The following is a 27,028-nucleotide window of genomic DNA, read 5'->3' as shown; positions in this document are numbered from 1 at the left end:
TTTCCACAACAGCATTTTGCAATTGAGAGCTTGGCTGACTGGTTTAATCATGTCTTCTATAGCTTACATTATAGCATGCAGTTAATAATGTTGGGATTGAAAATTCAGTGCAACGTTAAAATTGGTCAGTTCAACAAAGAAAGCCAGCATGGTATGCTTGACACAACACTTTATTTTTCTGTTGCTACAATAGAGAGGAATATAATGAGCACGCTAGTGATAAAGCCACTGTTCAAGTTTGCCAACAGAACAGATCAAATATGCCAGGCAGACTTGCACTGCACTCACCATAAACAGACTGTTCACACAAGCCCTATTCTTTCTTACACCAGCCCTCTATTGCAAAAATTACCATCTTCATAAGTAGACGCTAAAAAAGTCATGTAAAACAAAGGCTGAGCAATTGCTTTATTGTTCTACAACTCTTCTCCCAACAGTACCAAGCAGCACTTTCCAATGTTTTTCAAGGCTTAATTTGTCCCACTGATCATCTCCGACTGTAAGAACATGCTCACTGAGACTTCATATCTCTGACATATGCAGGCTTTTTTTGGTCAGTTTCAAGACTGCAGCAAAGAATCTATGCTCCGGGAAATGTGCAGCTGCTTATTCCTGCCATCACACTGTATGGGAAATCATACTTTTTCACTAGCAGTACTGAAGTCCACCCATAAGGCTCTATTCAAAACTGCACATCACATCTTTTATTGACAAAAGTTAGGTGCTGGTGGAAAAACTGAAGAAAACTACTTAGTATATTCAGCGTCACCATGCCACCAGTGATAAGTTATTAGTTGAATGACTTGATAAAGTTGATCAAGCCGTTTGTGGACGAGTCGTGAGTGGATACTTGACTGTTGCCCTTCAGTTCTGGCTGAATCGCTTTGGCTAGCTGTTTGCCGAGTTCAACACTGGAAAATAAAACAAGATTTAAGCACTACATACTTTCAGTACGTGGATAATGCATCACACAAACAGATGATGAGGCAGTCTACGCAAAACAAAACGTACCCCCACTGATCAAAGGAGTTCACATCCCAAATGATGCCTTGGGTAAATATTTTGTGCTCATACATCGCTGGAAAAGAAGTGGGTAATAAGCAGGTGAAAAATGGTTAACACAACTACCTCATGTCTCATTGTACCTACCAATCAACATTCCTAGGTTGAATGGCGTTACCTTATCCACAACAATTGAATTAGTTGGTCGGTTGCCTTCAAAAACCTACGAAAGAGCAATAGCAAAGAAGAAAATAGCATGTTCAAACCATGTCAAGCACAACAGAAAAAATGAACTGAATATACAAGGTAGCTTGCTCCATGCTGCCATGCATCAAGCAAGACACTGCCAGTTTCACAAAGTTGCTAGACACATTAACACAAATTTTGCCGAGTACCCTTGCTAAACGTAGTTATAATTCAGTAATGTTCATAACTGGCAGCCCAAGAAATACCCTCTTTGAGAAATGCCACACAGAGTGCACAGGACCGATTTCACCTGTGAGGGGTGTAATTAAAGGATATCAGAGAATGCAGCAGATGAAGAAAAGGCATACATTTTCATTCCTGGCTTCAACGTGCCTACATGTTGTAGAGCAAAACACTGCACACCATTATTGTGGTGATTTGAAGAAGTGCTCCAGTTTCAGTGCAGTTATAGTGTGCAAAAATAAATTAAGAATGGTTTGAACAGACTCCTATTAATGTTTCTACAGCAAAGCAAGCCAAATCTGAATTTCGCTTTAACAATAAAACGACTCCTTCTAAAAAATTAACAACATTTTTCATTTAAGCATAAAAACAACGAGATGTAGTGTGTTTCATATTGGTACACGTTGGGACATTGAGCAGATAAGCATGAACCCATGGTATCAATTTGAAATTCAGTGTATAGAGCTCAGTTAGTCGTATGTACTACTGCAATGCTCTATTGTCCCTCTTGTCATCACATGCACAGTGCAGTTTGAAGTTGTGGTTTCTCCATTGGCATATCACGCCCTGCAGGACAACTAATATTCTAGCGAAATTTGCACACATTAATATTTTTTGCACATCCAACAGAAAATATTTAACGCTTGATTGTACAGTTTCAGAAAGGTTAAAAAAAGGACACTGTAAGAATATTTCCAAACAAATAAATAATGTTATAACATTCCGGTGCTAACTAGACAGCTGGTTCCAGCAACTACTGGCTCCAGCAACCACTAGTTACATGTAACTGTTAATAAAAAAGTAAATACTGCACCCCTTTTTTCACAATCACGATGCCCAATGTGAGAGGGGATGCTTAGATTCAAAAAATCTCAACTCTGCCCTGCCAACAGCCAATCATGTGCCACAGACATATCCCAGGCCTGCACTCTGTTGTGTTCCATCTTGTCATGCAAGGATGACAAACCAATAATGCACGGCCGCGGTCGTAAATCTGACAATACTCGCTGTGGCACTGTGCAACTCTGCACAGTTTGAATTAGATTCATAGTAATTCACAGTTGTTTATATATGAGTTGCGGGATAGAAGCAGCTGCTTTATTTTGCATCAGAAAATGCATTTACTGTGTATTAAGCTAAACTGAATTATAACAATAAAGGCGTGCATAAAAGGTGATAATAGTCATGGAAAAATGTGCATCTCTGCTGGAGCTGTACTGGACATCTATTAGGAAAATTCTAAAAGGTAGTTAACAAATTATAAGCAACTATGACACAACAGAGCAGCTACCTCATCACAAGACCGCAGAACTAAGATATGGGCTCCTCTTTAGAAATGAGACCATATGATTTCGACCTCAGGTACCGCCACTGGACAGACGAGTGCTGAAACGATTTCTGGCTTGAGTTGATATAATTGCTATATTATACATTATCCCAATTCAAAGCAAACCAAGTTGCAGTGAAAGAAATTTTTTTTTTTCTGGCTTCCAGGTTGCTTCTGGTTACTCCCGTAATCCTCTACAGCAGAACATTTTAAATTCCGCAAAGCAATAACAAAAAATTGGCAATATTGTGCAAGACGCCTCTAGCACGTTACCTCGCGTGACATTCAAAGCAGAAGAGGCCAGGCACTTTGCCTCAACAAAGAATCATTGAGAAGCGGCATTTCCTCGCATCTCGCAAAATCAGTCGTGGCGTTTCTGTGGGTATTATAACAGCAAAAAAATCTGCGGTATGCTCGCAGTTAGGTTCCAAATATAACGAGAGGTGCTTGCTAAAGCAGATGTGTTGTGAAAAGGAGAAAACTCATTATATCCAAGCAAATGTGGTAAAACTGCTTTCAAGAAATGCCAGTATTATATAACTCATCCCATAGAAGTGTGCGGGCAGAATCGCAGTGCTTTACACACTAGCAAGAGTAAGCAAGGCAAAGGTAACTTCATTCTTCACCACATTCTATGTTTCAACAAAATTCAGATGATAAAGTTAATTAAACTTCCATCACTATTTTAATCCCAATAATGAGCACAGGCACAATATCTTCTAAAAATGAGGGTGCAGCTTCTAATGCATAATTGCAGAAAAAATGCTGAAATCCTCGATTTTGCACAGAATCTCAATTAACTAGGGGCCTTACATACATCCTGCATATGCTGTGTTCCACAAAATTTAAGTGCAAGTATGCACCCCTATAACAACAAACTTACATAAAATTGAAAATGAACTATCTGCTGTTGAAAGAGGAGCCATAATTTTATAACACTGGCCTTCTATGCTTTGATCTTGCTTAAATAAAGACCGATAATGAAGTTCTCACTTCACACTCAACAGATGGAAATCTCTCTTACTGCAATATGCATGGCTTAGTTTGTGTGTAAAGGCTTAAATACACTGAGGAGCAACCCTTAGGAACAATTCCACAAGCAAATTACAGTACAAAGACACACAAAAAGGGACCTTATGTGGAAGAATCTTTTCCAAGACATCTGTGCTCATCCCAGCCTTCTCCAGTTCAGCTCTTGCTTCTTCTTTTGTTTTGCCTTTCATGAGAGCCTCTGGCTGAGCAAGGAAGTTAGCCAACAAAATCTGAAAGAAAAAAACATATATATATATATATATATATATATATATATATATATAGGCCCCGCCAATTGTTAAAGCAAAGGCACTTGCAGCTACTTCACTGTACTTTCTAAAGAATGGCATGCAGCATTTGGAGACACCTGCCTCATGATGAATTCCATGACTGATTGGGTTGTGTGTCTTGACTGGAGCAATGAAATCACAAGGAATCAAGCGAGTCCCTAAAGAAAGAAAAGAGCAAGTATTCACCTGTTTCCATAAGAACTAGAAGCTTAGCCAACAAGTAAAGTAATTTTGGCCTGAATTGATGAAGTACTTAACCCCTCTGAAAGTGGCAAGGAATAGGCAGCCGAAGCACAAATACATCTTTAGTCATTTTTATTGTGCAGTGAAAATTGGAAAAAGTATACAGTTGCAAATTACAGATACAGACTAACAGTTATATATTAAAACACAGTCAGACACATATTTGAAGGGGTATTTTATACTGCTGATGCGAATGAACGATAGAGAGCAACACAACTGAAATTTCAAAATGAACACCTTGTGCCGTGGCTGCACCGGTGGTAACACCAGAAGGCTGTTGCAACAATTATAACTTTTCATCTAGTGTCACGTCTATTAAACACCATCTTGGTTGGGAATCTTTAGCTCGCCGCAGAAAACATTTCAGATTGCAGATCATGTATCGCATTTATTTTGGAAAGCTCAACATTGACAAAGACTGGTACCTGCTTCAACCTCACTTTTTATCTAGACGACTTCAGCATCAGTGGAAGATCAGAGAAATAAAAGGCCGGACAGATGTATATAAAACCTCGTTCTTTCCTCCGACGATCAATGAGTGGAACAGACTGCCAGCTGGCACCACTGAGTGCTGCATGGAAAATTTATTTCGGGCTTTTTTAATTTATTTCGGGCTTTTTTATCAGATGCGTGACATGGCGCGCAGTTCTCTTGCGAGTGTTTTCTTCATCACTTTATTCGTCGCGCAGTTGCCCCCTTTCGATGAATGTTTTTCATTCTGCATTATCACTTGTGTAGTGTTATTTTCTTCATTTTTATGTATTTTTATTGTATTTCTGGCCTTTTTAGCAATGTTATTTGTCATCTCCCCCTCTGCAATAGTGCCTTCGGGCGCTGAAGGCCTCTGTAATAAATAAATAAATAAATAAATAAATAAATAAATAAATAAATAAATAAATAAATAAATAAATAAAAAGCTGCTTCGATGAAGACAGTCAGAAACTTGGTGCACCTACTACTTGGCAGTATGACCATTAGATATCTAACTGCAGTGATATGAAAATTGCACCCCAAGCAAAAGTAAGCCCATATACCAATTTGAATTCTAAACAAGAAATGCTAATGCCACAATCTACTATGGTACACAGAATCACAGAATAGCATATCCTCAGTGCATAGCATAGGCAGGCATGCTTAGCATACGCTTAAATCTCATCAATTTCAACACTAACCACCCCTGTCACACCACAAGAGTGTGGACATGGCTGAGTGAGTTTTTGAGTGACTCACAAGTTTTCACAAAACGTGTGCTCAAGAGCTCAGTCTATACCTACTACCGCATGTAGGTTAGACAGCACACAATGGCTCTAGCAAACACTGCACCTACAGCAGTGTATACTGCACCCAAAGAGTCGGCAGTCATCTGATTTAGTGACAAAAGCTCAATCATTTTTCTTCTTCGTGTAAACAATCTTAATTATTGCAGATTTAAAAGAGTGCAACATGCAAAAGTACCTTCAGAAAAAGGCATACTGCCACATGTACAGTCTTTTCTTTTTTCCCTTCTATCCTTTTAGAATCTGGATGATTCTTCTTTTGAGGAGGGAGTTGATGCCACATGTATTGTGGAACTGGTGTAGCCCCTCGTGGGAAAAGGAAGAGACCAAAGTGCGCTGGTGATCGCAGGCTGTCTAACGGGCTGCTCCTCCATTTTCACTTGTGACAATATAAAGATGTGAACTAACAATTTTATATTATTGAGTCATGACACCGATGCAGACTTGAACGGCTGCTCCTTCTTTAACATAAAGAATGCAAAACTTCGATTGCGCCAGTTACAGTATACTGACATGTCTAAATGATGAAGTCACTCTGAGCCTTCCAGTTATAGCTCCAGCACACTGGTGCTAACTGTAATCAGTGCTCCCAAATTTTTTTTTTCTCCAAAAACATGATGCCAGTATCATCTGAAGGGTTGTACTTTCTCTTAAGATATATATTTACATACCTTGATGTATGAGCTGGTAAAACGCGTGCTGCCCATTGGTGCCAGGCTCACCCCACACAATGGGACCAGTTGTGTATGCTACTCTCTTCCCACTTCTGGTGATGTATTTGCCATTAGACTCCATGTCACCCTGCTGAAAGTAGGCTGCGAACCTGTGCATATACTGACAAGAACAAGGTGGTCTAAATTAGCAGTTCGTATAATATAACAGTTTCTTTAACAAATCCAAAGCTATAACAGAGACATTCAAGCTATGAATAAAAAAAGGAACAGTTAACAGCAGCTGCAACACATCTTGAGCAGGGCTGTCAACCTACCTTTGATTATTTTTTAAATACTTTACAGGCCTGTTGGGCTCTGTGCAAGCAGGGCATAAAATTCTAACAAGGAAAAATATACAATACACAGTAAACAATACGACCAGACTGCTGCGAATCATAGCAATCTTTCTTTGTTGCCGTCAAAAACCACTGGCAGACGACCTTTTACTTCGCTTGTATTGCACAGAACGACCTTGTGCTCTTTGTTCAATCTCAGTGTCGACGAGACACAGCTTTATCACTTTTTTTTGTAGCACAAGACGTGCCCATATTTATCTCAAACGATTGCAGCAAAATGGGACTGCTTCCACATTGTTCCAGGCTGTTCCAGTTTCCTTTGGACGGTTTATCTATATGCTTCTTTGATGACTTTAAATTGAGTGCTGCTGAGTAGTGCAAGCATTCATAGGCTACTACATGACAACATGATCACAGCGCAGCAGAGCAGATTAAATAACATGCAAATAATAATAACAAAAAGAAATACATGCCACCAGATTAAAGCACAACAAAAAATTAAATGCATGTGGCACATGTTATCACTGTTTCATATGGCACTGTTAAGGCAGAGATCAGAGGAAAAAAAGAAAATTGAAAGCATAACAGATAAACAAGCAAAAAAATCCTCCAAAATAACATTTAACAGCTGCAGCAAAGTGAATAAAAGAAAACACTACAACTTCAGTGAAATGTGTGATGTGCAACGAGTTTTTGATGAAATGCATCTGCATTACACGGAGAAGTGGGGTTGTCCAGCAGGTTATTCCACAATGATAATATGATGGCTCATGGAAGTGCCGATCAATATATAAAGCTAACGTGTCACCATATATTCTTGCAAAACTGAGGTGATTGAGCGATCTTTTGGACGTGCGGGATGAAACATCGAGGTGAAATAAACCTGCTCTATTGAGATGTGCAGAGCCGTCCAAAATATGAGCTAACACACGAGTAGATGGTTGCTCTTTTTAAAGCTGGGGCTGCTTATCGAAGCAAAGTAGAGTAGGCACAGGTGGTCCTGGAGGTGATGCTTCCCATGTCCAGCCACATTACTTCAATGCATGGCCGGATCAGGCGCAATCGCACTTTGAAGAGAGCACCACTTCCGCGCGTGTTCACACATACTTAGGACAGTCCTGTACATACTTGTGAAATAGTGTTAGAAAAGCACTATCACAGCATGATACAGATTGTAAATGAAAGATCAATTTTAATCCGAGTGTAACAGTAGTTGTTTCATAAAATGAATCATGCTGTCCTATTTTGGATGGATTCTAATGTGGTGATCATGTTGTTATGATAGGGAGACCGAATTGAGGAAGCAATAATCAAGTTGTGGTTGAACAAAAGTAAGGTAAGCTTCCCTGAATATTAGCAGAAGCATTTCTGACATTACGGTGTAGGTACCTTAATGACTCAGGCAACGGCGCATATGAATTTAATATGAAAAGACCATGAAAGATCAAAGGACAGGTTAACACCAAGGTATTTGTAATGAGATAACAGAGACAGTCGTCTTGATTACAGTAAGTACTGCTAGAATTGTTACGTTTGCAGCTGAATGAGATGACTTTGCACTTCAATATGTTAAGGGTCATTTGAGATGAAGATCAGAATGCAGTGCCAGGTGGTCATTAGTAGATTTAAAAGGGCAGTAGATAATGCAATCACCCATAAAAATTAGAATACCGGAAAAAATAATACCAAATAGATCATTTATATAAATAAGAAATAATAAGGAATTGAGCACGCTGCCCTGCAGAGCACCAGAGATAACAGGGCGGAAATTAGAGGTGAGATTATTAGCTGTGAAGCGCTCCATAGATATTTTCCTTAGTTTTCTTTATCACAAGGACATTCTTCAATCTGGAGGCGGATCCAATCGTAAGAACAATATCAATTCGAGTTACACCAGAAAAATTGCGGCAGATTAAACCAATTACTCCAATTAACTAACCATTAATCCAATGGTTTTGAGGAATTATCTAAGATGAAGTCTAGCATTTACCTAAAAATTCCTCTAAGCCAACTGGGCTGATATCACTTCAAGTTTATCACTTCCGTTTTGGTTATGCCATCTACTAGCAGTCCTAGTTAGCTTAGTAGCATGGCTGTGTCAGTGTCATTGTGAAACCAGGTTCAAGCTAAGATATATATATATATTTTTTTTTGACAATGTACAAAAACCTAAGAAACCTATACATATTCTCTCTGACTGCACGACAGCACTCAGGTGCATTAAACAGTGATTATTCTCTTGTTTGAATAACAACTGCCAAAATAGTCTAGTCAAGATTCTCAACTGTCCTACTTGGCAACTCTCTCAGCGCTTTTAACAAAGTGAGAACAGCCAGTGGCGAATCCTTTTCAATAGTAGCACCCTGCTTTCATGCACTGAAACATTAAACATGGGAAACCTGGACTGGCCTCGGCAAGAGGCTAACTACCATTTTAGCACTGCTACATGAGAATGTTATTGAATTTGCCTGAATTAATTTTACTTATAGAAAGGGATTCGACTTGGGCAAATTTAGAACAATAAAAACTGAACACCTTTCTTTCTATATTTTCAAAATGCAATTTGTGCCTTTATTTTCAGTAACTATATTTTTTGTAAAAGGACTGTTTTTGGTGGGGCGATATATGCGGCACCCCTGTGTGCCAAGAAGTCACGAACAGCTTAACTTCGATTCTTAGGGAACTTTATGTACAACATATTACGCACAACGATTTCATTCAGAGTAGTGGTTTGAATACGAAATTCTACCATTGCAAAAAAAAAAGTCCCAGCATGAAAATTAGGTTACATGTAAATTGCGGGGACACAAACTAATCCCATGTCCCACTGCAACGGCCACACATAATTATCACACAATCTTGTATGTACTCCATTCAGAAGGTTTGCAAGGGAGGGCACACCCGCCGCCCCACTGCCTTTCATACTGCCACGATAACGACACCAAGACCTTCCCTCTTTCCCCTTGTACAACCGGAGGGACCTCCTCTGCACAGCTCGAGAAGAGCTCTCTCCTCCTAAGTGCCCTCATTCATTCAGCCAAAAACACCACCGTCTTCACCAAATTGGCCAGCCATTGTACACAACTAAATGTTGTGGGCTGTAAGCACGAAGCCCCGAAAGGTGAGCAGAACATTCCTCTCCGAATTTTGCGTATGCTTCCCCATTTTGTGTTTTATTCTACCCCCGTAAGCAGGTGGGATGTTCCATCGTTACAGTGGTTGTTCTAAGTGTTGCCTTGCCATTGTACATATTTACTCAGTCGCAATAAGCGCTGCTTCAAGCATGCAACTGAAATTTTCTCCTTTTGGCCTGAACCCACCATGGTGGCAGCTTATCGCACCGCAAGTTGTGGGTCACAGCGCTGATTGTTAGAGCTGGCACGCTTATGCTAGAAGGTTACTACCGCATCTAGCTTTTCCATTCTCTAATCAGTTCATGGCAGTCAGTGAGTGAACGGGGCTAGCATTTGCCAAAGATGGGAAGCAATGCCTCAAAAGGACAACAGCACTACTACATTCCAGTGATTCTACCGTCTCATTGCACTCCTGGCTTCTGGACTTTGGCAATCTCTCCTTGAGACCAACAATAACTTGTACTCATTAGCCAGCAAGGTATGCACACATCTGAAGGATACTGACCTTTTTTTCATTAAAACCAAATTTCAAAAAATTAATTTGGCATAAAATGCACTTTATACTGAAAACTACAATCTTTACTTATAATTTATACGTTTTAGTGCCCAAACATACATCAGAGACTGCATTGTTGAGCCTCTTACTTGCAAGGAACAGCTGAATTTCACAGTGCACATTCTAGTAAGCTAAATACACACTTAAGTACTATTTTCAGATACAGAGCTTTCTCCGAAAAAAAAAAAATGTGAACAATGAACACGAAGGCAAATGGTATGGCAGACTTATCACAGCAGTTGCTGCTAACCCAAACAGACAGCAAAAAGATGGAATAATCTAATTAATGGGCACCTGATCATAAGGCAGAAGGGCGTGGCTCTCTGCTCCAAAAAAGTTGTGGTACCAGACCCCAAGTACAGCAAGAATAATTGGTACCTGCAAACGGTGGAAAGCAATCTTGCACTGCACATGAATGCTCAATTAAGCACATACTATGCAACAGCAGACCCATGTGCAGAGATTTCCCAGTTTCTTTGCATTTGTCATCAAGTTAAGCCTTTGCATGTGTAAACCAGCCAGTGTAGTTTAAAGCTAAGAAATGACATCCTTGTGCTCTAGAAATAAATGGCATGCAGCCTAGCAATAATGTATACTGCCTAAAAATTATTGATGCAGGGTGCCAAAGGTACACTAACTTATGATCTTACATTTGCCTCCACTGGTGCCTTCAAGAAGTGTTGGTCCATAAAGTGAGCACCACTAAGCAGCTGCTCAAAGTTGTCCATACCTGTAAAAAGAAAACAAACTTTAAAATATAACATGCATGTGTATGGTAATAGTGCATGTAAAGTTAGGTGTCCTTTCAAAACAATTGTCCATGCCCAAACTGCACACAAAAAGAACGGTTCAAGTAGTTCGAACTGCTGCAAATGATAACGTCGGTGCAAAACCATCCAGCCATTGGCTTATTTAGAAGCTTAAACTTATTTGCTTCCTAGTACTTCTGCAGCTCTTTGTGAAAGCCAAAACGAAAAATAGCATACCTAATTTCTTTTACAGAGCTTGCTAAACCCAGAAACCAAATAACTTGTATACAAATGCTTCCATAAATCTGTGCTCCAGGTCAATACAACTGTTACACACTCGAATGTGTTTTGGTCTATTCAAGTCACACTGCATTAAGCCTAAATCAAGTCGTGAAATTTATACTGAAACACATGCTGTAAGTTGTACAGAAGTTCTTAGCAACATGCAAGGCCCCTTTGCAGTATCCTGCATATGAAGCCCTGCCTTCTGCAACTGATACTTAGAGGTTGAGTGTTTGACATTAAGCAAAAAAATAAAAATAGAAGTAGGTCAGGCACATATTTTTTAACTGCAGTTATAACCAAAAATACCTCTTGGCATGGCTGCTACTTGAAAGAGGTTATACTCAGTCACAAGAGTAAAAAAATGAAGCCCCACGACCTCACACAACACTACAGACAGACGGAGGCTCTACTTCACCACAACGTATCACCTGCTTGCATCTTAATCACAGAATCATCACTCCCTTCGTCATTGTTACTTGGGTTTTTCTACACCATGTAAGGACACTAACAAAATTTTTTAAGTGTAACAAATCATCAGCATTGAAAAACCACGCTGATGATAGTTGGGCAGCAGTTCCAACACTGCTGTCAGAATACAGAACATATAGTGACTGGCCTAGTTGCTCAAACCAGACTGTAATCAGAACATAATCAAGTTTTGAGAACCAAACCTCTAATAAGGTTTTTGTCCCATGGCTTCCCCACTGTTGCTTTTCCTTTAGGTGGCAGCATTTAGTCTAGCAGGAACAAATTCGACGCTGCCATTTGTGCATTATTTGTGTGTCAATTGATCAAGCATACATCAAAGATAATTTTTCCCAAGAAGTGAAGTACCAGGACTGGATAAAGCTTGTACCCACTGCATCCCCACAGGGGTTCCTAGCAGCATTCAGGATTAAACCCTTCACATCCCACAAGTGAAGAAGATGCCCAAACCACTCGGCCCCCACTGTGGTTAGCATAGAAGTTGGCTTTATCTCACAACTCAAGTTCCTAGTAGGAAAGTTTTCTGCAAGTATCTCAAAGAACAATGGAAAAAAAAAAAAAAAAAAGAAAAAAAGATTATTATATATATATATATATATATATATATATATATATATATATATATATAGGTGAGGGTTTAAGCAGGGCTTGAACCTAGTTATATGCTCTGTTAAACATGGTTTTGCATGGTTTAGCAACATCGCACACTGAGTACATTCGATTATCAGTCCCGGACTCTTCGGGACTGCTTGCCGACAGCTGTCCGGCTTTCGATTTTCCTTGGACAGCCCAGAAGCTCTGTCCACCAGTAAAGCTCCTGAGCCGGCGGCCATTTTGAGTTAGACCCTGAGTGCATTCAGAGTACTTTTCGTGTTCCTGAGTATGATATCATGCACTAAACAATGAAACAATCTCTCTAAGCAACTGTGAGACGCTTGAATGTTTTGGCTTCACTTTTAGTCTTGAATTTCACTACACATGGAAGCGTCCAGAGCCCCGAGTATGGATTGCTTTTTTGTGCTGTCCAGGAGTTTTTCACCTGTTTCGAGATCTTTTCAGTGCGCAGTTTCTTAAAGCGCCGCAAGCGACCCGCTTTGTGCTGAAGCAGCTAGCGCTTGTTGCAAATGCTTTTGCAAACAATTTCTTCTGCTTCTGAGCGCAGTGAGCTAAGTAGGCCCTTGGAAGAACTTTGTGAGCAGTGACGGCAAGAAAACCCTGCCAAACTGAGGTCTGCAGAACGCTTCCATACAGGCATGTCCCACACCGTTCGCGAAGATCGCCGATTGATTCGTGCCTCTGTTATCTATCTTTAGTATTACATATGCGCCAAAAGATAAACGTGTGTACGGCGTGACTGCGAAAGAACTGAGGTGTGGTGACTGATGGTTGGCATTGTCTGCTAAGAGCGGCCAAGAGCAAATGGAGGGAGCTCGCAAGGTCATGTGACCATCACGCTGCTTCCTGTCAGAGCGGCAGCAGAGACCTGTCAGCAAGTAGTCCCAAGACTGGAAAATATAATGTACCCACTGTTTGACGGTGTAAATTAGGGGGGCGCTGGAGCTTTGCCTTAACAGTAGATGCGATAAAGTCTCTAATACAGCCTTTTAATTTCATAGCTCTTTAAATATATTTTTTGTTCAAGTCGGTTTTTGGGAAAAGGAAAGTGGGTATCTGTCACTTTTCGATGGACACCTACACCTAATCAGGTCATGTCATTCAGACGAGAGGCGGAATATGAAATTGCAGGCCGAGTAGTAGAGCTTACAATCTAAACAAATGCACTATATTCATAGCCTTGCTCCCACTTTAGCTCTGGGTGTTTTCAGAAGCAGCTCATTTAAAGATTTTGCAAAAACAGTAGCACTGATCCTGACAGGTGCTAGAGTCCCAAGCACATTTCTGCTAGAGCTGGAGTGATTTGTGTGCCAGGTTGCTAAAGTAGATGGGGATGCAAAGCATGTCAAATCATCGACAGACTTGTCGCCTCTCAAGAGATTCCAGATAATTCACATAATGTAATTTCCATCAATCCTACCGATGTCAATGAGCACAATATCATCAATGTCTGAAGTGAACACAACATTATCAAAAAAATAAAATATGGCTACTAACCAAGTTCCATGCAAAATGCTGAAATCAGTTTTTTCACGGACTTGTGGCCAACTAGGTGCCTTGATTATAAACAGATTAATCTACCCTTTGAATATGTTTTTACGAAAGGCTCCAAATCTACCACAGCAGTAGTTTTAAATCCAAAACCATTTCGAACAATCACGAAAAGAACTATTTTCTTACAGGTATATGTTCTTACCAACAAAAAGAGCAACAGAGAGTCCAATAGCAGACCAGAGAGAGTACCGTCCACCAACCCACTGAAACAGAGAAAATATGTTAAAGCGATATACCAGGTGTCCCAGCTAACTTGATAGGCCAGGGAAACCAGTTGCATACAGCTGCCAGCTGTCTTGCACACCATAGGCAATTTTTTGTTTTGGAAATAATTAATGTTGACCTAATATTGACTTTAGGCAATAAATGATTTGCAAAGTTGGAGAGCACCTTCAGAAACACCCATTCAATTTATTTGCGATATAGAAAGTTGCAGGGATATCATTTTTCTGAGCTCCAAAGAAAGCCCGCAAGAATGCAAAAACAATCACATGGCAAGTGTGTTCGCACGCCACGATACCAAAATCACCTGCGACCATGTCTCGACGACCCAGTTCTACCATTAGGCTGATAAGTTGGAGATGGCTGCAACCCGCTCATACAGCTGGCAGCGGTCACTCCAACTTGCACAGTCATATGCGCCGACTGGCTCACGCGGGCGAAGAAACCACCGCAGATGTATCAGCCTGTTGCTGCAAATGGGGCCATGCAGCCACGGCCCCAGCTGATTTTGTTCACTCAAGCTATGGTTGAGAGCAGTACAATCGTGGCGTGCGAACGTTCTTGCCACATGATTGTTTTTGTATTTCGCGAGCTTTCTTTGGAAGCTCGGAAAAAAAGACATACCTGTAATTTTCTATATTGCAAATAAATGAAATGGGAGTTTCTGAAGGTGCTCTCCAACTCTGCAAATCACATTTATTGCCTAAAGTCAATATAAGGTAAATTGAAAAAACTAACCTAATTAATTAATTATTTCAGGAACAAAAATTGCCTGTGGTGCACAAGGTGGCTGGCAGCTGCATGCAACTGGTTTCCCTGTCTTATCTCAAATATTTAATTTCCTAACCCTTGGCACAAAATATATGTTGAAACCGAAAACGAAACAGATAAGACAACATATGCTAATACTTACATCCCAGAACTCGAACATGTTCTTTTCATCAATTCCAAACTCCTTGACCTTTGGCCCATTTGTTGAAAGAGCCACAAAGTGTTTAGCCACATCAGCTGGCTGGAATAACAATGCCAATACATATTAAAATCAACCCACCATGCAAAAGAGTGCTCAGGGGTACATATGAACACAGCTGCATACAATACAGTTTCTTACATTTTTCGTATGATTCATCAGCCATTCTTTTGCTGACTGAGCATTAGTAATAGTCTCTTGAGTGGTGAACGTCTAGGGAGTGAGAAAAAGAAAGATTAACCACACTATGCTGTTGCTGTCAGTCAAGGAGGCAGGCTGTACAGAACTTGCCTTTGATGCAATGATAAACAAAGTGGTCTCTGCACTCAGCTTCTTCAGAGTCTTTGCAAGATGAGTACCGTCAATGTTGGAGACAAAGTGCACATTTGGACCGCACTGGTATGGCTGCAGTGCCTCAGTTACCATGAGTGGGCCCTGTACAATAACCAGTAAGCGTCAATATCACCCATGAGTCCCTCCCAAGGGAACATGGCCAACAATAACCTACAGTATAAACACTGCAAGTTTGATACAAACACATAAAATTACACTGAGCCACAGAACAAGAGCCATCAGTCAAGGTGTTAGTCTTGTAGCGAGTTATTTGTCACCTACTGAACTTTATCAAAAACTCACAAGGTCAGAGCCTCCGATGCCGATATTAACAACATCAGTGATGGACTTCCCAGAATAGCCCTTCCACTGACCCTTGCGGACAGAGTCTGAGAATTCCCGCATGTGCTTCAGCACGGCATTGACACCGGGCATTACCTGCACAAAAATGTTTTACTTGCACATTAGGCATGAAGGCTGAGGCAACAGAAGAATATTCACTTTGCAAGACACCCCTGCCACCCCCGCCCAACCCCCCAAAAAGGATAAAAACAGCAGAAGAGTATCGAGATTACATCATAAAAATCATTCTTGATAGTTATTTCACTACCAAGAAAAAGACATTCTGACACTAAGCATCAAAACAAACTTGTCAAGTGATGTCACCCGATCAAAATAACACAAAATCACCATCAGCCTGCTCAATACATCAACCAGGTTTCATACGCAAAAAACAATTTTCAATAATTGAAAAAGAAAAAAAAAAAGGTTAGGCATGGGAAAGGCAATCAAAGCAAATTTAACCTTTCACTGGTTATTCACCACACAACCATCAGCGTGAAAATATAAGACAGATAAATACATTGATACAGAGCAATTCACAAACTACACCAGACTGCATCACAATAATAAAGCACTGTAACCACAGCTTCTAAAAGCTACATACCAATTTTTAATTAAGGTAGGGTACAAATTAAAGAACAAGAGTTGGCAACTATAGGCCATGACCTATAGTTACCAGCTCTTGTTTTGTGAGGCGTCCTGTGTTAATCCGCTGACATAACAGTAAATAAAATCAGCTTTTGGTGTTCGCTTTTCTAAACAGACCACAGGTGTCTACATTAATGAGCTTACAAGTTAGTTTGGCAGTTAGCCTTTTGTTTCGTTAACAATAAAAGCTATAAAAGAGTATAGACACCAAATTTCAGATGCATGTTTTCTTCTTATGAATGATGCACAAGACATTACTGAACATGGGCCACTAAGTGCTATTCGCCTACAGCCGCTTAACAATCTATAGTTTTGCTCTCCTGTTTCATTATCAGCTTAGCATTGTAGTGGATCTAAACGTAAAAGAAGAGTTTTTATCGCGGTTGTTTTATCCCTTACATGACCTACACAAAACTTCCGAAGTAATAGCCATCGCTGGGCTGTTTAAACCGAAAAAAGTTGGAGAATAAATTAGATTATAAATTATTTAGCAGACATAGGCAAATGCCACTTTGCGATTCGTGTTTAGTAATGTCATGACTGAAAAGAGCAAAACATGCAACCAAAAATTGGGTGTCTATACTTCTTCATGATGAAAAATAAACGGCACCAACCAAAAGAATGATGAAATGTGCAGTCATTTGGTCATTCCTCCTTGAAGAAGCATACTACTCCTTGTCATGGAGGAATTCTGTGTGGCAGTCACTACAGACTTTAGTTGCGTCAGATTTTAGTCTGGAGTCATGTGAGCAAAATTCAATTTCATTTATACTGATGACAAAAAGAAATGCTATTGGTTTAGTGCAGTAGGCATATTGGATTTTGATAATTTTTAATCAAGTCACTGCAGCTTCTGAATAACATCGATCAGTAGGATAGTTTCCCAATTCTGAAATTGGCTTCCTTTGCAATGCTCTTTGCCCAACCATTGGCTGAAGAAGCAATTTCCCAGCAAGTGCTACAAGCACAGTTTGTGGATGCCGATGGGGACTGATTATTACCCGGTCAGTATACCCAATGTCTAGAAAAAAAAAAAATGAATAGACTGCAGTGCACTTATAGACCTTTCCAATAAGGGCTCCCTGTGTGTCACCATGCATACCACTCACCAAACTGTTTGTGTGCACCTGGTGATAGTGCTAGCACAATGGAAGCGGCAGCAGAACTGGAATGCAGCAGTGTATATAGTAGTTTTGATAACTTTCCCGTACAACAGAAAGTTCTAGATCTCCTGTTTATAATTAAGCAGTTAGTTTAGCAAAGTGAATTGTGGAGATGCCAACTAAGAATGATCCCCTAGCCTCTCTCCAAAGTTTCACTCATCAGAGAAGCAAGAGCTTTGGCTATGGCTAAAAACGAACGAGAAAACATTTCAGTAAAGTTACAACCAGAGTTTGGTACCAATCAAGGAAGCACTCAATTATTACAAAAAAAGTTTGACAGCAACAACTCAGAGCAACAGACACATAACTCTCATATGTCAAGCTTATGGCTCAAACCAAGAAAGAAAAAAAATTAAAGTCCAAGCATGATTTCAACACCAAATTACGGATCTGAGCAATGGACAACCATTACTTACATCCTTTCCATCGACAAGAATGGGGGTGTTGCTGCGGTTGCGCAATGCAACGTGAAGTACAGCCCTCCCTTCAGTGAAGTTGATCTTTTCCCCTCGAAACATTGCATCACGGGCGAGTGTGACCTTACGGGACTTGACGAGGTCAAACAGTTTTGCCAAGACTTCTTCATTGATGAGGTTTTTGGAGTAGTCAAACAAAAGTACTCCAGAGTCAGGAGTATCAAGTTTAATGCTGAAAAAAGCGAAAATATGGGGAAATTCAAATATGACAGCACTATAACATGCACAAGGTGGAACATGAGGTAATCGAACATATGACAGGAAAACGAAACAAAGCACGTCTGAAGTGTCGAGACAGCTCTCATTTACAATTGCTAGAATGAAGAATAAATAATGCAGCGACTCCACGATAAATTGACAGAAAGAAACTTGATTGGTAGAAGAAGCACGAGAAAAAAGCGAACCTGCTTTAACTTCGCAACCGTTTTGTGCCGAAAGGAATGAGCACCTCACAAGGCGAGTTTGCCGGAGTCAGTAAACCGAAAACTGCTTTCATTTGAATGTGCTTCAACCGCGACAGGCGAGGGAAAGAGTGCGCACGAAAAACGGAAAAAATAGCAAAGAGAAAGAGAGAAGGTGATCCGCGCGATACAAGCATACAAGGCCGAAAGACGAGCGGAGGTTTCGGTCGAGTTCCTGTTTCCTCGCGTCAAGGAAGTAGCATAAACCTGAGTGTACACTGGAAACCCCAAGGTCAGACAAGGACAAGATGTATGCGTCCAAAGCAGAGCCAGCTGGAGATACATAGGATATTGTAACGAACACACACAAAAAAATTAAGACCTTGGATGTTAGAATCAACATTAACTACAGCAACTAAAATAAGCAAAAACACGTCTCACCTGCATTTCTTGAACCGTTCCGGGTCTTTCTTAAATAGTTCTGGCATATTGAGCTTCTTCCCATTGCTGTTGTAATATTCTTGCAGCTTCTTGAAGGCAGGATCTTCAACTAGAAAGTGGTCTTGAACGAATGTGGCCATGACTATTAGTTCAAGGCAAAGAGAAAGCCCTTCAGACGATGCAGCCGTCTTCTGCACTACTGCTCAACCCCGACGACCGGCGCTTCACCCAAGCCAGACAGCCAGCCAAGCCAACCAACTGTCAAACAAACGAGAGAGGCGAGAAAGCGGCGCGTTTTTTTTGCACGCCAAGGGGGAGAGCGAAAGCGGCGCAAGGGCTAACTCCGCCCACAACTACTGTTGCGCCGTCTTTGGAGGGAGGTTCAAACGCGTAAATTAGACAAAAGTCGAATTGAGGGCCGTAGCTGCGTGGTCGAATACTGTGTAAAGTAGACCGATGGTTGAAATTGAGCCGGTGCACCAGTTTTTATTTTTCGACAAGCCGAGGACGATGTTCGACGGCATGTGCGCGGTACAGACTTGGAAAGTGTTCAGCGAAACTGTTCACACAAAAAAGCAATGCTCGTCAAGCCAAGTGTGCAAATTTCGCGAAACTTCTTTCGGCACAGCATGGCACACCCTTTCCACCAATTGGCGCACAGTATAGCACAACGATAGTACCTAGACTCTGGTGCCTGTCTCGGGCTCTCTGACGAAATTACCTGCACACTTGTTTTGCATGTTTCTTCACTTCTTGTGAACATTCAAGTGAGTATAGGAGTGGTCCAAGGTGTGTGAATATTACATAAATAAGCATTTTTTTCTACAATATTCTATTGGACGCAGTTTCTCATGAGGAGACCCAAAGCGCCATCTGGGCAGTCCTTACCCACCTCATACTGCACTCCTGGAATATATCCGAATTTCATTTTTACTGCACCAAATTAAAAAAATAAAAAGGGGGGGGAAGTGGCGGTCAGTGGGATTTACATGATAGTAATGATGAAGCAGCATTCGATTTGGAGCGCGCAAGACACAAATGCAACCACTAACATTCAGGCAAGGATACAGATTGGGATTCGTCCGGAAGGCATTCTGGCACTGCCTTTCTATTTTTCTCTCCGAAAGCGGGAGAAAGGGAGCGATGCGATTACTCGAGAGGAGCAGGGCGACGTTGGTTGTGGCAGCGAAAGAGGAAGATATTGCTCGTGATCCCAAATATTGCACCCAATACGTTTTTAAAAAATCTCTTTGCGATCATGGCCACAAAAGTCCTCTGCGCTCAAAGCCTACAAGGCACTTCGCTTTTTAAGAGAAACTAGCCTGATTGACAGACTGTGACTTTCTCACCTCCTCTCCTCTTCTACCCTCCCTTCCCCAGTGCAGGGTAGCCAACCTGAATTATTTCTGGTTAACATCCCTGCCTATTCCGCTCTCCTTTTCTCCTCCTCCTTTGCACCTCAATTCTTGGCCGATCCCTTTGTGTGAGTATGTGCCATCTGTTATGAGGATAACAACACCAACAACATTTTTCAGCCATCCCTGTATTCACACTTGTTTGATAGCCACAGTGATGCTAGTCGCTGTCGAGCCACCGAAGCGGAGAGTGGGACGACGGCACGCACAACAGATACCAACAGCAGGTCCCCCTCCCTTACTGCTTCTTGCGCGCCATTGGCCCGTGCGCATCACTAACGGGTTTTCATGTGGCGCCAGATTTCCCTTCTTTCGTATCAGAACTGTGACACAATGACGTATATATGCCTCCAGTTCCATGCCCTGAAATAAAGACGTTAATAAAACACTTTGCCAAACTCTGGGCAGTCTATCAATGCAAAACATCAAAGCAAAGCGGTTGATACTGACAATGTGGCCAAACAATAAGAAGAGCTGAAAGGAAAACGTGAAAGGCAGAAGATGGTACGAGCTGCCGAAACACCGGAAGGCTCAGAGGGTGAACGAATTTGAAAGTGGGTTAAGCGCGCTGTTCAGCCGGAAAATTCGTACCGCTTTCGAACGACTATTGGTTTACCCATGCTTAACCCTAACTAACATCATTAGGTGTTGCCCCCTTCACCCCACCCTTTTCCCGACACCACCGGAAGAAGAGATCGATGGGATTAGAAAGGGTGGTAGGGAATTAATTTTTGCAGGACAGGATCTCCCCCATTGATCAGACTAAATGAAGGTAAATGTTAGGTGGTGCCCCATCTCTCCGTTCTCATTTTCTCGCTTCATACATGTTGCTCGAAGTTCCATTGTCTGTGGCTCCTATATGAAGCAGATTAGAATAAATGGGCAGCCTTCCCCTGCTCTCTGAGATAAGGCCATGGGCTGTAGCCTCCTTTTAGCCTCCCCCCCCCCTCCCACACACACACACACACACTTTAATCCAGCACTGCCCGCTTCATGCTGAACACGAAACGTTTTATCCTTCTGTGATATCCCCGCTACTCCTCTCCGAGGTGGCTTCTAGAAATCTTACTTCAGCAGCTCGGTCTGTCTTCTTGCTGGGCAGTTTTAGTGACCGGGTTTCCCCTTGGAACCTGTACGCAGAACGGCAGCCGGAATGTATGCATGCTCCGCCATACAAAACCTTTTTTTTTTTTTTTTTAATATCAAAGAGGCTCTCTGAACAAAGTTTCCCTCTATTCTGTTTAATGGGCACGATTCAATTAATTTTCAATCCCATATTGCTTGATATCACGCCTCCCTGAATAAAATTATCTCTGCGGTCGAATAAAATTTGGCCTTCATCGATAAGGCACCGCGTTCTAGCCGCAATTAGACCACTCTTCCCGAAAACAACGTTTCCATAAGGTAGAAATAGAAAAAGAAAAACAATAGGTGTCATGCATGGTGTTGTCATGCAAAATCATGTATAAGTTGACACATTTTTTTTTCGCGAATCCCAGAGGCTACTAATTCACTTCAAAACGGTGGCAACTCGGCCTTTCCGGTAATTTGGAATCGACTGATGGGAATAATATATATATATATATATTTGGTGATAAGTGTATCTCCTGCAAAGGGCCGGAAGGAGCCCACAATGTTTTTTCTTTTTTGTTTTTGTTTTCAGCCGAGAACAATAACTGGATGCAGTTGCATATCCTTAGTGTGCCGTATTTGATTACTCTTCTGACAGGTAATAAATAGAACGAGTCTGAACGAGAATGCACCCGGGCTATTCGTCTTGCATATTTTAATTTAGGCGAAGGGAAAGTTAAATACAATACCACCTTGAATACTCATAAAGTCTCTCTCGCTTTCTCTCTCTTACAGATAGAAAAGTGAGCCCAAGACTGATTGGAACACGTGTTCATTGAAAGCCCTGAGTCACTGTGCACTTTTGCTTCTGGCATCTGTGCGGGCATCTGGCCCCACCAGTCACGGCGGCCGAGGTGGGTGCTGGTTCGTTTGTACGACAGCTGCCGTAAAGCTTGGCTCTGAGGCCTAAGTAAACAAACTCTCCGGCTTTACCCAGAGCATAGCGACGGCCGCGTTGTCGAGAGACAGCGGAAGGACACAGTCGATGTAGCTGGCTGGGCGGATGGCAATGGGAGTTTCGGCGAGAGACTCGAATGTCAGAATAGCCTTGACAGCCCCAATATGGACTGCGGTCGCTGGATTTCAGCAGTGACGGTACATGCCTTCGTCGGGGTCGTTGTGGAATAATTTTTGCCTCAATGACGGGGTTAATGAAGTGTTAGTTGCGAGGCGACGGACTCATGAGAGAAGGCCCCTTCCCGCACCAAGAGTATACTCATCTTAGAGAAATTAATTCGTTAATATATTTAAGAAAACCAATCTCCTGCTTCCAACTACAATGTCGTGTGTATTATTGCTGAGCGCTGGAAGATGGACATATACGCCAAGGGACACACCGCACATAGCTGGCTTGCGCACTGTAGAAGAACCCAAGCTTCCACACGAAGGTCTGGCGGATACGACGACCGACTTCGGTTCAAAGCAAAGCGACAGGGTCAGGACACAAGCATAAGACTGACTGAAAAAAATTGCAGCCAATTTGCATAATTAATAAATGTGACGTAGGTGCGTGGCACTGCTTAGCTCTACTATACTTTCATAAGCATTCTTACACGGGGGTTCCTGCTGAACCGAATGTGCAGCGAAAGCTTTGCCTGTGGGCGACCGAGCGTTGCATCGAACAGAACCAGCGTTCCATTGAACATGCTGACCCCATTTTCATGCCCTGCGCATGCGGTGCCGGCAGGCGCTTTCCTGCATGGAGGAAGAAAAAGTTTTCATCCTACATGCTTTCCCGCTCCACTCGGTCAGCTCTCCGCAGCGGCGCCCGCATGCGCAGTGCGGAACCACCCCTCTACTCCCAGCGACGGCGCGTGGATAGCGTGGATGCCGCTATCCTCCTTCTCCTCTCTGTAGTTCCACTGTCCCTAACAGGTGGCGCCACGACGGCCGTCATTGCTCCTCTATCACCGGTGCTGTTCATGCTTTATATGATAAACCTGGAACGGAGGATACAAGACAGTAACCTAGGTTTTAACCTGTCATTTAAATTAGGTGGAAAGGTGGTAGAGCAGCGCCTCCCCGGTTTGACGTATGCAGACGATATTGTGCTGCTAGCTGAGAGTCTAGAAGAATTGCAAACTCTAGTTAAGTATTGCGGAGACGAAAGGGACGCTATAGGCTTCAGTTTCAGCACAGTTAAGTCGGGTCTGATGATTTTCAACGGCTCAACTGATCAGGGTCTTAAAATACAAGTACCCAAAGTGGCAGAATATAAATATTTGGGGGTATGGGTAAACGAAGGATTGGCATACATTGGAAAGCATGAGCAATCCCTTAAGGCCAAAGGGCGAAGGAATGCCGGGATAATGAAGCATAAGGCATTGTGGGGATACAATAGGTATGAGGTTTTGAGGGGTATTTGGAAAGAAATTATGGTGCCCGGACTTACTTTCGGAAATGCAGTTTTGTATCTAAAATCAGAGGTACAGTCGACATTAGAAATAAATCAGGGATCCTTTGGACGATTAGCACTAGGTGCCCACGGCAAAACTACAAATGAGGCGGTACAGGGAGATATGGGCTGGGCATCTTTCGAAGTACGGGAAGCTCAGAGTAAAATATTATATGAGGAACGACACAGGAAATTGGACAGTAACAGATGGGCAGCTAAAGTATTTAAATACCTGTACTTAAAAAGCGTTGACTCACAATAGAGGAAAAGAACTAGGAAACTAACTAGTAAGTATGCTAGTAACAAAGACGGAGAAATAAAGAGCATTAAGCAACAGGTGAAAAACACAGAAGGTAAAAATTGGATAAATTCGATGGAAAAGAAACAGAGTGTGGAATTATACCGAAAGTGGAAAATGCAGATCAGGAAGGAAGATTTCTTTGATAACTCAAGAGGCAGTGCCCTACTTTTTGAAGCTAGATCAGGGTGCCTTAGAACACGCAGCTACTAAAAGAAATTTAACAATGGAGATGACGCATGTGCTGTATGTGGTAACTCCAGTGAAACAATTGATCATATTATTATAGTGCCTATATATTCTAGGCACTATATTATACTCGAATGTAATGGTATCCATCCGGAAGTTGATGCAGGCGCAATCATTGTTCCTGAAGCTCTGGGGTTTAGAGATAACAGTGGCCGGGTGAATAAACCGGCGGTGGAAACTAACAAAAAACGACTGGAAGATTGGTGTAAAAGCAGAGAAGTGACATAATGTTAGTAATGTAGGAACAAAAATTTAATAAATGGGATGATGGTATAGTTAACCATTCTAAATCAATAATTAAGATATAGGCAGAAAAATGAGCATGATAGCTACTGCTACCACCCCGTTTCAAAGGGGACGCTCCTATATTCCATCCATCCATCCATGCTGGCCTTCGTAACGCATCGGCGCGCGGCGCGGACTGCTGCCGTGCATCTTGTGTAAAAATGCCGGCTGACTTTTAACACCGCTGCTTTGATGCAGGCGTCATTTGTATTGTCGACGTATTCTGCGGAGAAGTAGAGCTAATGACCCCGTTGTTTACTGGCGGAAGAACAGACGATGCTTTCTACATAAGGTGCACATCGTGGCCACTGTTTTTCTCGGAGGTGTATCACGAGTTCATGTTTCTTTCTGGGACAAGAAAGCGCCTTTGAGTTGTAGGGAAAGGCTATACCTCACGTACCAGCGGCAATAGCCATGGAAATGTGGGAACGACCCTGACGTTTTCTCAGGAGTTGTATATTGTGTCTTTGCACTCAGTTCAGTTCAGTCGTTCAGTCGTGTCCGACTCTTCGTGACCCTATGGACCATGTCACGCCACGCTTTCCGGTCTCTCACTATCTTCCTAACATCACATAACTTCATCTGCAGTGCCTCGAGGATGCCATCTAACCATCGCGTTCGCTGCCTACCCCTTCTCCGGCGACCCTCAACCTTTCCCAACATCAAATCTTTCTCCAGCGCCTCCTCTCTTCTCATCAGATGACCAAAGTAGCTGAGCTTTAACTTTAGAATTTGACCCTCCAATGAGCAGTCAGGGTTTATGGTCGACAATATCGACTGATTTGATCTTCTGGCCATCCAAGGAACTCTCAAGAGTCTTCGCCAGCACCACAATTCAAACGCGTCAATTCTTCGGCGGCCAGCCTTTTTTACAGTCCAACTCTCGCATCCATACATCACAACTGGAAAGACCATAGCACGAGTTATACGGATCTTGGTTGGCAGACTAATGTCTCTGCTCTTTACTAAGCGGTCAAGGTTAACCATTGCTCTCTTTCCCAGAAGCAGGCGTCTCCTAATTTAATGGCTGCAGTCTCCTTCCGAGGTAATCTTGGAGCCCAAGAAGAGAAAATCTGTCACAGCTTCCACTTCTTGTCCCTTGATGCTCCAGGACTTGATAGGGCAAGACGCCATGATCTTTGTCTTCTTAATGTTCAGTTTAAGCCCAAACTTCTCACTCTCTTCTTGTACGCGCATCAGAAGTCTCTTGAGTTCCACTTCACTTTCTGCCATTAAAGTGGTATCATCCGCATATCTAAGGTTGTTGATACGTTTTCCAGCAATCTTCACTCCAGCTGAAGACTCTTCCATACCGGCCTTCCTCATGATGCACTCTGCATATAGGTTAAATAGGCAGGGCGACAGTATGCAGCCTTGCCTCACTCCTTTCTCAATCGGAAACCAACCAGTAAGACCATGCCCAGTTCTGACTGTGGCCTCTTACCCTTCATACAGGTTCCTGAGGAGATAGATGAGGTGAATTGGAACTCCCATCTCTTGGAGAGCTTGCCACATTCTGCTGTGATCTACGCAGTCAAACGCTTTCGCATAATCAATAAAGCAGAAGTAGATAGGTTTCTGGAACTCTCTTGCTTTTTCCATGATCCAGCGAAGGTTGGCAATTTGTGAAACCCAGCTTGCACGTCCGGAAGCTCCCGATCCACATACTGCTGCAGCCTACCTTGGAGGATTTTCAACATCACCTTGCCAGCATGCGAAATAAGCGCGATCGTGCGGTAGTTGGAACAATCTTTGGTACTGCCTTTCTTTGGAATGGGGATGTAAACTGACCTCCTCCAATCCTGTGGCCACTGCAGGGTTGTCCAAATCTTCTGACATAATGTATGCAGAATGTTAACAGCGTCATGGGTTGAGGTTTTGAAGCAACTCAGCTGGAATGCCATCAATTTCGCTAGCTTTGTTTTTAAGGCCCATTCAACTTCACTCTTCACGATGCCCGGCTCGAGATCAGTAATCACAACCGTCTTACGTTGGGTTTGCACATTCGGGTCCTTCTTTGCACTGCTGCCGCGCTATTTTCGCAGGGCGTTAAGAAGTACCTCGACGTGGCTATTAACATCTACGCATAAGAATTGATTGCGCAGAGATGGAACGCCAGTGTGAGCATGTCAGTGAACCTGCTTACTTTAGTTATAAACTGTTCCCAAGGATGCGTGTCGAATCCCAGCCTCGATCGACGGCCTGTGTCGCTTTGGGACGTTAAACCCCACAAACCAAACCAAATTTCAATTAGACAAGCACTGCTGCAAT

The 27,028-nt window shown here is 42.1% G+C and overlaps 1 protein-coding gene across 2 annotated transcripts; it reads right to left on the bottom strand.

The window, feature by feature from the left end:
* Nucleotides 1–151: 151 nt before the first annotated feature.
* On the bottom strand, nt 152–19,266 carry Pgi (glucose-6-phosphate isomerase). 2 transcript variants are annotated; one of them, XM_084590504.1, is made up of 15 exons: nt 18,985–19,266; nt 18,083–18,314; nt 15,817–15,951; nt 15,472–15,615; nt 15,322–15,393; nt 15,124–15,222; nt 14,131–14,191; nt 10,950–11,029; nt 10,594–10,677; nt 6,272–6,434; nt 4,162–4,238; nt 3,892–4,020; nt 1,150–1,225; nt 1,012–1,078; nt 152–911 (listed from the first exon to the last, which is right to left on the bottom strand). In XM_084590504.1, the coding sequence occupies exons 1-15, from the start codon at nt 19,122–19,124 to the stop codon at nt 791–793; spliced, it is 1,680 nt and encodes a 559-aa protein (XP_084446630.1). In that variant the 5' UTR covers nt 19,125–19,266; the 3' UTR covers nt 152–790. The 2 variants fall into 2 exon arrangements, with proteins under 2 accessions (XP_084446630.1, XP_084446631.1); XM_084590505.1 differs by lacking the exon at nt 18,985–19,266 and adding an exon at nt 18,547–18,675.
* Nucleotides 19,267–27,028: the final 7,762 nt, after the last annotated feature.

This window comes from Amblyomma maculatum, chromosome 1 (assembly GCF_055883805.1).
Source record: "Amblyomma maculatum isolate TAMU_Amacu chromosome 1, ASM5588380v1, whole genome shotgun sequence".
NCBI lineage: Eukaryota > Metazoa > Arthropoda > Arachnida > Ixodida > Ixodidae > Amblyomma > Amblyomma maculatum.
This window is presented reverse-complemented; position numbering and strand designations above follow the sequence as displayed.